Source organism: Hyla sarda, chromosome 7 (assembly GCF_029499605.1).
Source record: "Hyla sarda isolate aHylSar1 chromosome 7, aHylSar1.hap1, whole genome shotgun sequence".
NCBI classification, from domain to species: domain Eukaryota; kingdom Metazoa; phylum Chordata; class Amphibia; order Anura; family Hylidae; genus Hyla; species Hyla sarda.
This window is the reverse complement of record NC_079195.1, coordinates 28,507,612-28,520,955: the sequence shown is the minus strand read 5'-3', so window position 1 is coordinate 28,520,955 and position 13,344 is coordinate 28,507,612. Positions and strand designations below refer to the sequence as shown.

Genomic DNA, 13,344 nt, shown 5'->3' with positions numbered 1-13,344 from the left:
ACATCTGGAGGTCCGCAGATTGAAGACCACTGCATAGGAGGTAATACTCACGTGTCCCTGCCGCTCCGGACCCTTCACCGCTGCCCTGGATGTCGCTCCATCGCTGTCCCCGTCGCTCCGGAACGTCTCTGCTGCCAGCCAGGTATCCTCGCTCTCCGTCGCCGCCATCACGTCGTTACGCACGCCGACGCACATACGCGACGACGTGATGACGAGGAAGGAGAGCGCCGGCCATACAGGGGATCCCTGAACGGAGAAGACACCGAGGAGGCAGGTAAGGTCCCTCCCGGTGTCCTGTAAGCACTAACCCGGCTATTCAGTCGGGCTGTTCGGGACCGCCGCGGTGAAGTCGTCCCGAACAGCCCGACTGAACAGCCGGGTTAGTGTCACTTTCCCTTCAGACGCGGCGGTCAGCTTTGATCGCCGCGTCTGAAGGGTTAATACAGGGCATCACCGCGATCGGTGATGTCCTGTATTAGCCGCGGATCCCGGCCGTTGATGGCCGCAGGGACCGCCACGATAGGGGTGTATTCGCCGTATAAGACGCACCGACTTTTTCCCCCCGTTTTGGGGAAGAAAAAGTGCGTCTTATACGGCGAAAAATACGGTATTAAGATAGCAGGCCCGAGGGAGCCGCAGCTGCCATGACAGCCCCTCCTTGGGTCTAACCCCTCAGATGGCATAGTCGCTTATGAGCATCTGAGGGGTTAAAGGGGTATTCCGGTGGAAAACTTTTTTTTTTTTTTTTAATTAACTGGTGCCAGAAAGTTAAACAGATTTGTAAATGACTTCTATTAAAATATCTTAATCCTTCCAGTACTTATTACCTGCTGAATACTACAGAGAAAATTATTTTCTTTTTGGAACACAGAGCTCTCTGCTGACATCACAAGCACAGTGCTCTCTGCTGTCATCTCTGTCCATTTTAGGAACTGTCCAGAGCAGCATATGTTTGCTATGGGGATTTTCTCCTACTCAGGACAGTTCTTAAAATGGACAGAGATGTTAGCAGAGAGAACTGTGTTCCAAAAAGAAAATAATTTCCTCTGTAGTATTCAGCAGCTAATAAGTACTGGAAGGATTAAGATTTTGTAATACATTTAATCATTTACAAATCGGTTTAATTTTCTAGCACCAGTTGATTTAAAAAAAAAAAAAAAAAAAAAAGAGTTTTCCACCGGAGCACCCCTTTAAGTGGCCTGGATCGGCATTATCCCTGGCAGCTGCAGCTGGATAAAATAGCTGATGCCCACCTTATATGAAGCTGGCCCAGCTCCTGAGCCCATGTCTTATTGTCTCTGCCTGCGCACATCTGCCATAAATGTATGGCAGATATGGCTAAGGTGGTGATTGATTTCTGTGTTTTAGATTCCCATGTTGCACTGTTCTTTGCAATGTCAGCTGTCTATGTGGTTATGACTGGTATTGCTGCTTAGACAAAGTTCCCTCAGGTCCTTTAAAGTGTACCTTTCATGAGATAAAAAAAAAAAAAAATTATGATAATGCTCCAGGCTCTTCAATGTTGCTCAAACTGCATGCAGTTCACTGAGGAGGAGGGGGAATTCCCTAGCTTTCCCTCGCATCTCATGTGGAAAATTCCTCCCTCACTCCTCAGAGCTGATAACTGGTTACTCTGTGCACTGAGGCTCTATGACCTGCCTTCCCGGCTCACACAGCAGGATGATCGACAAGCCCGGAGCCTGCACAGAGCCCTGCTTGTCCCGCCCACACTTCCTGTATTTTTACCCAGCACAGAGACACACAGACACGCATGGACAACACAGTTGCCCTCATTTACTAAGCTAAACCCCACTATTTTTGTCGGGTTTTTCCAAGTTATTTTGGTGCACAGTGTCTGAGACATGTCTCAGACACTGGGAGACAGAAAAATCCAACTAACCCAACTTATGCATTGTGAAAAGCCTAAAAAGGGGCGCGGTCTGTCACAAAGTGGGTGTGGCCAGTCTCATAGATATGCAGCGGCGATGTTAAACTCGGTTGCTAGTGGGGACAGCTCTTATTATATAATTTTTGCAAAGTTTGTATCTGAATGTGCGCTGTGCTGGTCACCAGACGGGTCCCGGCTTCCTAGGCAGGGGGTGCGCTGCTGGAGACACGGCCGTCTCAGAAATATGCAGCGGAGATATAGTGAATAGTGGAAGCGCTTCTCACATATGAAAATGAAATAGTTGGTACCTCTTGTAAGTTGTCCTGATCGTCAGTCGAGTCCCGGCTCCCTGAGCAGAGGGTGCGCTGTTAGAGACTCGGCCGTCTCAACTTTGCAGCGGCAGCAGTGGGCCCGATCTGTGTGTACTGCAGCGGTTCTCCTGCTAGCAATAGAAGAAAGCCAGCGGCGTCCTCGAGGTATGGATAGCACATACTGTTCTATGTTTGATTGACAGGTGCCCTGGATCCTGTAAAACGCTGTTTCCTTGTGAAGCTTGGTGTGTGGCACTTTGGATTAATGGTAGTTATGGCTGGACGCGTTTCAGGTCCCCCATAGGACCTTTCTTCAGCAGCTAAACATGGGTGCTATTTGGGTAGCTCGAGTCTAAGGTTGCCAGGGTGATAAGAGCCTCTCTACCATTTTTTTTCTTTCGACTAATTTACAAATCTGTATAACTTTCTGGCACCAGTTGATTTGAACAAAATAGTTTTTCACCAGAGTACACCTTTAAAGACTATAAACCAGGTTACTGTAGTCTAGTGGTCTCCAAACTGTGGACCACCAGATGTTGCAAAACTACAACTCCCAGCATGCTAGGAGCTATAGTTTTTGCAACATCTGGACGTCTACACTTTGGAGACCACTACTGTAGATCCGAGGAACGTGTTAGTAACCTTGATGGACGTCCAGCAGGGAAGACTCACACTTCATGTTGGTTCTGCAGAAGGAAATAGAGCTGGAGACTACCAGAGAGATACTACAGGAATCACAGAAGGAGCTGATGGCGGCCGAGCAGCGCACGCAGCAATGTGAGGAGGAGCGGTCACACCAGAGAGCGGAGCTCGCCAAGAGACAGCTCCTGTTGCAAGACTGTGAAGTAGCAAGAGACAGCCTGGAAACGGAGCTATCCTACACCCGGGGGGAGAGAGAGAGACTGCAGGCTGAGCTTAAACAGGTGAGCGGAGACAACAACATAACAACAACATATAGCAACAATACAACAAACTAGACCATTTGTTTATTCCAATGATGAGACAATCGTCTGCTAGAACTCTCTGGTAGCGGCCACTCTCCTGGACATATTGAAATCTGACGTGCAATGAATCGATTGTTGGTCAGGTTGTCTCGTGTAGAAATACGTTTTCAGACCTGTTAGCACAGAGAACTGCTAAAATAAAGTGTGATCAGCTTTATAGAGAGGGAGTATCTTTTTAAGATGATGACCTCTTTAGGGTACATGGCAACAGTGAACCTTAGGGAGCTGTGTCTGACAGCTATTCCTCACATACAAATGATTATTCCTGTGTTTTCAGTCGTGCAAGGGAGGGTTAGGTCGCTGCCAGACTCCTATAGCAGCAGCTTATGCTCCTGAAGACTAAAGGATCAGTTCAAATACAACAGTCTTGATCATTCCCTCCTTCCCTGTACACATTAGACAGTCAGCTGGTACTGCCTAAACTACCGGGTGCACTTCTTTCTAATTTTGGGACCTTAAAGGGGTACTATGCTTGGAGCGGGCGGCGTGGTTGTCACTGCCATGCCCCTTGTGACGTCACACACCCTCCCATAGACTTTCATTGAGGTCACCACGCCCTCTCCCACAGACTTTCATTGAGGGGGCGTGGTGTGACATTACAACCCCGCCGCCCACACCCTACATTCTAAGCGGACGCCGGGTGCTACACAGGGATTGCGGGAGTCCCTTTGGATAGGGGATAAGATGTCTAGGGGCGGAGTACCTCTTTAAATGGGCACTGTCAGATACAAAAACTTTTGTTGTAAAGCATGTATAACCCATAGGTTTTGCAATTGCTTTCATTAGAAAATTTTCAGTATTTCATACTGAAAAAGCTGTGAGCAGACAGCATACTGAGAGAGGGGGCGGAGACCTGCACAGTGAGGCCACGCCCCCTCCCTTTGAGAGGAATTCAGACTAGTGAGCTAAATTAAAAGTGTAATAAAAAAATAAATAAAGTTGCTAGACACATAAAAAAATAGATTTACATGGTCAGGATTAAGTACTGAGTGATATATTTAAAAAAAAAATGTTTTTTTGTTGGATGTGACGGGTACGCTTTAAAGCAGTGTTTCCCAACCAGCGTGCCTCCAGCTGTTGAAAAGAACTACAACTTATGGGTATTGTTTTTTGCACCACCAGTTTTACTTTAAAAGGACATCCCTCATTTTACCACAAAATTCTTCGCTTCTTTGGTAATTTTTTTTTTTTTTACGTGTACGCCATTGACCATGCGTTTTAAGTAACATATTTTTATAGTTTGGACATTTACGCACGTGGCGATACCACATGTTTATTTTTTGGTTATATCATTTTTTTTATTGGGAAAAGGGGGTGATCAAACTTTTATTATGGAAGGGGTTCATTCACATTTATTAACTTTTTTTTCCGCACTTTTTTCACTATATTTTAGTCCCCATAGGAGCGCTGATCGGACGGCGAGGAGGCAGGTAAGGGCCCTCCTGCCATCTTCTCAGCTGATTGGGACACCTCGATTTCACATCTGTGGTCCTGATCACCTCAGCTGAGCAGCCAAGATTAGTTTATTTACGTCTTAGTTGCCGTGATCAACTTTAATAGCAGCGTTTAAAGGATTGATGATGTCCAGCATTAGCCATGGGTCGGACCACCCCACTGTGACGTGCACTCAGCTCTTGAGCTCTCGTCTTAGATGGGGAGCAGGCGCAGGGCGTACATGTACATCCTGCTTTTCCACTTTTTTCCAGAAACGTAAGAAACGTGATCAAAACGTATATACTAACAACCTGTTAGTTTTTGAAATTATGCTGAGAAGCAATTAGATCATTGTGCAAGATTGTAGATGTGCACCATGTCTGTCTTCTACCTAAATTCACACTGTGTTTTCTATCCCCTCTTTTATTTTTTTATTTTAATTTTTTTGAACATGTGTCTGCACTCTTCCCCACCCCCTCAGCCCAACCCTATATAAGTAGTAGTTAGATACACATGGGCCATTTCTTTCCTAGCAGCCTCCCAGTCTGACTGGGAGAGCATGGTAAGTGAGCTATAACATCCTGTTCACACTGGTGTGGTGCTGTGTGGCGTCTGTTGCTGCCGTGGCGCCGTGTCTGCGGGGAGGTGCGACCCATGGACTGGTTTGAGTGGCATTGGGGCCGCTCTGCCAGTGGGTCGTTCCCCCTATGGGCACTGGTGTCACGGCGGTGGTGGTCACTGCCCAGTGCTACGCCATTTTATGCTAGGGACGTTAGGAACCCACTCTAAATAGGTGACCTTGACGTGGCGAGTGGGCTTGTACTTTTTGATCAAAACGTATATACTAACAACCTGTTAGTTTTTGAAATTATGCTGAGAAGCAATTAGATCATTGTGCAAGATTGTAGATGTGCACCATGTCTGTCTTCTACCTGAATTCTAAAGGATTAATGCTGGGCACCACTGTGATCGATGATGTCCAGCATTAGCCATGGGTCGGACCACCCCACTATGACGTGCACTCAGCTCTTGAGCTCTCGTCTTAGACGGGGAGCAGTTGCAGGGCGTACATGTACACCCTGCGTTTCCACTTTTTTCCAGAAAAAAACACCACAAAAAAATGCCCTATCAATTTGCACTCCCAAGATGCAGTTTTTATGGCATTCTTTCAAAAATATCAGGTTTGAGTGATGGCGCTTTCTTCTTTGGTGTTTTTTCTTTGTGATTTTATCTTGATAAGTCATGTGATTCTTTCATCATGTGATTCAAGGATTTCTTTTGAAGAAATGAGGGGGAAAAATACGCCAGAAAAAACGCCAATGCGAAACCCACGTGTCTTTTTTTTTTCTGCCATAGACTTTTTTTTAAACTGTGATTTTTATTGAAAATTTTCATAATAAGAACAAATATAAAGACATAAACACAATATCGCAACGGGTCCAAAGGGCCTCACGCTGTCAAAAAGAACATACAAGTGAGACAGAGAATGCAGCATCAAAAAAGACAGGAACAAACTCAAATTAGCACAATCCCCCCCAATCAGCCATAGATTTTTATGGGAGGGAAATGATGATAGATTTTGTTAAATTTAAAATAAAAAAAAGCCATAGTCTCAACATGCTGAGATTTTGGAAAACTGCCTTAGGCAAGCATCTTAAAGGACAAGTCCTATGCTGATAAGTACAGAAAAACGTATCCTCCATACGCAGGTTACGTTTTAGGTCGTGGGGGGTCAGAGCGCTGTGGCCCCCCCGCAATCGTCTGTGTGGAGCCCCGTCTCTCCCACAGAGTGGCACACCACGCCCTATTCCACGCCCCTATATCTCTATGGGAGAGCCGTTCGGCTATCTTCTGCCTTCCTGAATGATTCAAAATTGCCGTGAGTTTAAACAAGGCAATTTTATTAGAAATAGTGCAACATAAAAGTTTCGAATCCGGACCGGATTCTTCGTCAGGCAGAATGATTCACAGAGAAAATGCGCCAAGATTTAAATGTCCAAGTCCCACAATTACCGCCGGGTCATAGGGCGAAAAAATGGGAGGAGAAACATTACCTCACATTACACAATCTATATACAAAATTCCATATACATCCAAACGTTAATAACAATAAGGTAAAAAACAAAGACTTGTGCAACAAAGACTTGTGCAACAAAAAACAATTAAAATGAACAAATTACGCTCCTATATCTTCACTCTGAAGTCGCGGCACTAGCCGCTTTTTGCGGGATCTACTGCCTATAGTTAGACAGTCATTCTCTAGAGCGGACCGATTGAGGAGATGGCGCACAGATTATACACTCCACCGCCCTGTGCGCCATCTCCTCAATCGGTCCGCTCTAGAGAATGACTGTCTAACTATAGGCAGTAGATCCCGCAAAAAGCGGCTAGTGCCGCGACTTCAGAGTGAAGATATAGGAGCGTAATTTGTTCATTTTAATAGTTTTTTGTTGCACAAGTCTTTGTTGCACAAGTCTTTGTTTTTTACCTTATTGTTATTAACGTTTGGATGTATATGGAATTTTGTATATAGATTGTGTAATGTGAGGTAATGTTTCTCCTCCCATTTTTTCGCCCTATGACCCGGCGGTAATTGTGGGACTTGGACATTTAAATCTTGGCGCATTTTCTCTGTGAATCATTCTGCCTGACGAAGAATCCGGTCCGGATTCGAAACTTTTATGTTGCACTATTTCTAATAAAATTGCCTTGTTTAAACTCACGGCAATTTTGAATCATTCAGGAAGGCGCCATCGGATAGTCTCTCACCTTTTGCTCTTTTACACTTTCTATACCGGACTGAGAAGTTACGGGAATCGGATACCGAGGCTGCCACCTGTCACCGAGTCTATATGCCATCTCAGGTGTTGGACTCTTAGTACAACACCACACGGTAAGGTGCAATTTATCCATACACCTTTCTTGTTCATCCCGCAGTATTACACCAGGAGCGCACCTCTTTTCTTTTTATAATTGTTCGGCTATCTTCGGCTCTCTCATATAGATATATGGAGGTGACGTAGCGGCCCCGCTTCAGGTGGGTGTCATGATGTGCCACTCTGTGGAAGAGTCTCGTACAGGCGATCGCAGGGTGCTACAGCGCTCGAACCCCCGGCAATCTAAAACTTATCCCCTATCCTGCGGATAGCGGATACGTTTTTCTGTATTTATCGGCATGGGACTTGTCCTTTATTGTATCTGTGCTTGGTCAATGACAATAACCTCCAGAAACTTTACCTCTTCTTCCTGTCCCTGATATGAGCTCAAATCATGACTTTTTTTTTTTTTATATATATAGGAAAGCGAAAACCAGCAGAAAGAGCAGGACAAGTTATTGCAAGACGCTGAAGCCTTGAGTCGGGAGAGGTCCACACTCAACATACAACTTGAAATCAGTGAGAGGGAGCGTCTGGAACTCACAGAAAAGCTAAAGGACCTTCAGTAAGACAAGGATACAAGATTTTTTAGCGTATATTGGAACTCTAAAGCAGTGTTTCCCAACCAGGGTGCCTCCAGCTGTTGCAAAACTGCAACTCCCAGCATGTCCGGACAGCCGTTGGCTGTCCGGGCATGCTGGGAGTTGTAGTTTTGCAGAACAAAGATGCATCATGCGCCCATGCATTTCTTTCCTTGGTGACTCGTAGATCTCATTGTATCTTCTTCGTTTCTATTTTGTAGGAGCATAAAACAGTCTCTGGAGAATTCAGTCTTCACATCTCAGGATCGGTCATCTCAGCTGGACATTAGATGCGGCCAACTAGAACTGGAAGTCCAAACGATCACTCAGTCCAAGAAAACTGTCCAGGGTAAGAGACATTGTAAGAAATGCCGTCACTTAGTGTTTGGCGAGGTGACATATACTTAGGGTTATGTTTGCGAATGTATTACAGATGAGCTTTCGCTCTTATATGCTGAGCAGGACGCTTTGCAGAAGAGATGTTTCGCTCTTTCTCAGAGGGTGTCTGACTTGGAAGAGGAGAATGAGGCCGAAAGAGTTCAGAGAGTGCAGCTGGAGTTGAACTTGGTAAGGATACTAGTTAAAGACTACCTGTCACCAAATAAACTTTTCTAAACTAATTCAGGCTATGTTCGCTAACTACTCCTAACACCCCTCCTGCCCATAAAAATAATTTCAGAGCTTTAAAAAGCTCTTTATAATACCATTCTTCTTGCTCGAATAGTGCAATTTCCCAGCAGGAGAAAGTGCCAGCAGGCATGACATCACTGAAGCCTGCTGGGGGACGTCTTCCACCCTCACATCATTGCAGTGCTGTGATGAATAGAAGACCTCAGGCTCTGTGCAGCAGCTTTCAGTCTGTGTAGCTTTCAGTAAGACACTTTGCAGCTGTCAATCAAGCTCAGTGCAGAGAAACACTTCCTGAGTTTGGTCTCCTGCCATTACAAGCAGGAGACCAAAATCTGAGACTTTGACCAGACGGAATGTGTTTTGGTCAAGAAGGGAGACCCCTGGTGGACAGAAGTATACAGCAGAAAAACTAACATAAAACATTGTTTTCTCGGTCAGCTCCATTGGGGGACACAGAGACCTTGGGTATATCTTGCTGCCACTAGGAGGCTGACACTAGGCATACAAAAAGAAGTTGGCCCCTACTGGCAGGATATACCCCGCCTACTGACTCTGAGCTAATCAGTTTTAGCTTAGTGTCAGTAGGAGGCAGACTCAGGTCTGGAGTTCTCCGGACCTGGTCTTCTTTTTTTATTTTCTAGCTAGGGCCTGTAGTTAGGTTTGTCTCTCCTTTTCTTTTCTGGTTTTTAGGTGGGGGTTCAGGAGCATGGCGCTACCTATTCCCCATATGCGGCTAAAGGGCACGGTGCATAGAGTATGCACCGTTAACCCCTTTCTGCCAACGGCCAGCGCCTGGGGTCGCACCTTGGGTCCAGGTCCCCCTATCTTCCCTGCTCGACCTGCTGTCTCAGCCTGATATGATGTAGGTGACCATAGCTGGCTGAAGACATCTTAGGTAAGTATGTGCTGTATGCAGGGTGAGTATATTCCTCAACCCCCCCAATACCCCCCCCCCCCCCCCCCCTCATTCCCTCTATCTTTTTCTGGGCATTTGGGGGACTTTTTCTTTATTTCTGGGGCTTGTGATAGTGATTCACTATCAGCACTGTCGGGGATCGCGGGGCAGCTTCCCTCCCCTTCCCACTCCCTGGCACTGCTTACTTCTCGCAGCAGCCTGTACTCTTCTTTCTTCAGCGCGCGACTGCAGTCCCTGTCAGCAGGGATACGATCGCGTGGCCAGCCGCACTTTACTTTTGCATCGCGAGCAGTGCCCACGTCCATGGGAAAAATTACTTCAGGACATGGCCTGATCTGTAATTTAGCTTCGCCCACTCACTGTATGCGGACGCGCTAGCTGGGTTCCTGCCCTCCTCCTGCTGTTGGCCTGTAGTCTTCTTTGGGGGGGGGGGGGGGGTCATTTGCGGTACTCCTCCCCATTCTCCTCCAATGGGGTCCATCCTGGTGTGGAGGTCACTTCCTGGGTCTGTGCAGCTCGCACCATCTGTCTTCAGCTGCCTGCCTCTTCAGCTCCGGTCTCAGGACAGCTCAGCCTGCTTCTCAGCTGCAGCTGCGGGACACAGGACCTGGGTGAGATTGCTCCATTTTATTTGCTGTCTCCCTGTTTACTAGCACCTATGTTCGACCCCAGACCCGAACCTCCTCCCAGACAGGCGGCCGCAGCCCTAGTCACCTACTATTGTGTGGACTGCAAGACCAAATTGCCCGTGGTTCCCCTGAATCCACCTGCTCTACCACGCTCTCCATCCCTTCTGTACTTGCTTCCCAGGATGCCCCCCTGTAATGCGCGTTATCTGCCCCCCCCCCCTTTAAGGATCTGGCAGACAAGAAGATAGAGAACTTGGCAAAGTTTGCCTTTGAAGCGGCAGGTTTGTCCTTGTTACCTACCTTCGCTTCTGCCTGGGTATCCAAGGCCGACTCCTTTTGGCTTCTCAGCTGCACCAAGGCATCCTGTCTGGTGCACCTCGAGAGGACTTGGCAGATCTCGCTCGTCAACTCTCTCAGGCCGGGGATTTCCTCTGTTCGGCTGCTTTGGAGTCCGCATGATGTACGGCCTTTGCCTCAGGTAACTTGGTTGAGATTCGTTGATCCATGTGGCTGAAGGCATGCAGATGCTGCTTCGAAGAAATCTCACACTGACTTGCCCTTCTCAGGTTCTCGGCTTTTTGGCTGGATGAGATCATATCCGAAGCTATTGGAGGTAAAAGCTCTCTGCTGCCACAGAACAAACCCAGCCGTTCCAACCCCTGTTGGAAGACTGCTTCCTTTCGGCCCTTTCGGTCCTTTGAATCGACTTGTTCTTCCAAGCAGGCGCCCTCCCAAGCACGCAAAGCCCGTTCTTTCAAAGCATGTCCTTCCTGGAGGCAAGACAACCGTGCTGGCGGTTCCTCAGCCAAGTCCGGTAACCGTAAGCCTTCCTCTTCCTGAAGGGACGCCCCCACCCGTATCCTCTTCTCGGGTGGGAGGAAATCTGTCTCTTTTCCGGAACATTTGGCTAGTGCAGGTTCAGAATTCCTGGGTTCGGGACGTCATTTTCCAATGGTTACCGGATAGAATTTGCTTCTTTCCCCCGGGATCGGTTCTTCTGATCCTGTCCTCCTCGTTACCCTTCTTTGGCGGCTGCCTTTCAGGTTGTTTTGAGTACCCTCCTTGCTCAGGGGGTGATTGTTCCAGTTCCTCCAGGGGAGCATTTTCCTGGGTTCTACTCAAATCTGTTTGTAGTCCCCAAGAAAGGGGGCTCTGCTCGCCCCATTCTGGAACTCAACAGCCACTTCCGGCTTCGCCACTTTCGCATGGAGTCCCTCCGCTCGGCGGTCGCGTCCATGGATCAAGGGGAGTTTCTTTCCTCAGTAAATACCCGGGATGCCTATCTGCACATTCCCATTTTTTCAATCCATCAGTGTTTCCTCCGCTTTGCTGTTCCGGCGGGTCACTTCTAGTTCGTGGCTCTTCCCTTTGGCCTGGCGACGGCTCCCAGGATTTTCACCAAAGTCATGGCGGCAGTGATTGCCATTCTTCGGGATTGGAGGATCTCGATTCTCCCTTACCTGGACCATCTTTTGATCAAAGCTCCGTACCGGTCACAAAACTTGGAGAGCTTTCATTTCACTGTGCAGACTCTGTCCGCCTTCGGTTGGGTGATCAACCGGGAAAAGTCCCGCCTTTCTCCCACTCAGTCCCTTGTCTTTCTGGGTCTCCTTTTTGACACGGCGGCTGCCCGTGTTCGTCTTCCGCAGGACAAGCAGCGCTCCCTGTCGGAGGGTGTCCGTCAACTACGGCACCCCTCTCCTGTTCCGATTCGCTTCTGAATGGAGGTGCTGGGCTGGATGGTGGCGGCTATAGGGGCGGTTCCTTTCGCCCAGTTCCACTGTCGCCCTCTCCAGCTGGCCATCTTGGCCTGGTGGGACATGTTGCCGTCCACTCTGGATTGCCGGCTTGGTGGCTCCACTCTCCCCTCCTTCTCCAGGGGCAGTCGTTTCTTCTCCTCCACTGGCAGGTCATCATGACTGAGGAAAGTCTCCTAGGTTGGGGAGGTGTGTTTCGGGATCTGACAGTCCAGGGTCGCTGGTCCTTTCAGGAGGCTCGCCTCCCCATTAATCTTCTTGAGATTTTTGCCATTTTTATTTGCCTTCTCCATTGGGAGATCCTCCTTCAGGGTCGTCCCGTTCGAGTCCAATCGGACAACGCCACGGCGGTGACTTACATCAATCGCCAGGGCAGTACATGCAGCCGTTCAGCGATGGAGGTCTCCAAGATTCTGCTCTGGGCCGAGACTCGAGTGCCTGCTCTCTCCGCAATTCACATTCCGTGCGTGGAGAATTGGGAAGCGGACTTTCTCAGCTGCTCCTCTGCGGATCTAGGGGAGTGGTCTCTCCATCCGGAGGCGTACGCACAGATCTGCGCTCTTTGGGGGTCCCCGGATGTGGATCTCTTCGTGTCTCTCCACAACAGACAGGTTCCCTGCTTTGTAGCAAAGTCACATCACCCTTTGGCTCTGGCGGTGGACGCGCTCATAATTCCATGGTCGTCCTTCAGTCTTCCCTACCTCTTTCCCCCTCTGCCTCTCCTTCCCAGGGTTCTGAGGAAACTCAAGGCGGAAGGCGTTCCCGCCATTCTGGTGGCCCCAGACGGGCCCAGATGCTCGTGGTATGGCGACGTAATTCGGCTGGTCGCCGACGTGCCTCTGTATTTTCTGGTTCACCCCGATCTGCTCTTCCAGGATCCTCTCTGCCACCCCAATTTACTGTCGCTGCATTTGACGGCGTGGCGGTTGTGAGGTCTTGGGGGTTTTCTTCCGAGGTGATTCGCACCATGCTGCAGGCTCGTAAGCCTTCCTCCGCTAGGATGTACTGCTTTGGGACTAAACTGATTAGCTCAGAGTCAGTAGGCGGGTATATCCTTCCAGGACGGGCCGACTTCTTTTTGTATGCCTAGAGTCAGCCTCCTAGTCTCAGCAAGATATACCCATAGTCTCTGTGTCCCCCAATGGATCCTCTGAGAAGCATAAAAAATCTAAGCATAAAAAACCTACTTTTTTTTAAGTGGAAGCCAATTACAAAAGTTATGTATTTGGCATAAGGAATGAAATATTAAAAATCATGTTTCATGACAGTGCCCATTTAAATGAGTATCCAAAAACTTATCCCTGATATGCAGGATTGG

The 13,344-nt window shown here is 48.1% G+C and overlaps 1 protein-coding gene across 3 annotated transcripts in view; it reads left to right on the top strand.

Annotated features, from left to right (window-relative positions):
• LOC130281763 (centrosome-associated protein CEP250-like) overlaps window positions 1-13,344 on the top strand; it is a 47,266-nt gene that overhangs the window by 20,462 nt on the left and 13,460 nt on the right. For all 3 annotated transcript variants that reach the window (XM_056529360.1, XM_056529358.1, XM_056529359.1), the window contains 4 exons: window positions 2,892-3,122; window positions 7,936-8,078; window positions 8,316-8,443; window positions 8,528-8,661. In XM_056529360.1, coding sequence (XP_056385335.1) covers window positions 2,892-3,122; window positions 7,936-8,078; window positions 8,316-8,443; window positions 8,528-8,661 — 636 coding nt within the window. The remainder of the gene's footprint in view (window positions 1-2,891; window positions 3,123-7,935; window positions 8,079-8,315; window positions 8,444-8,527; window positions 8,662-13,344) is intronic.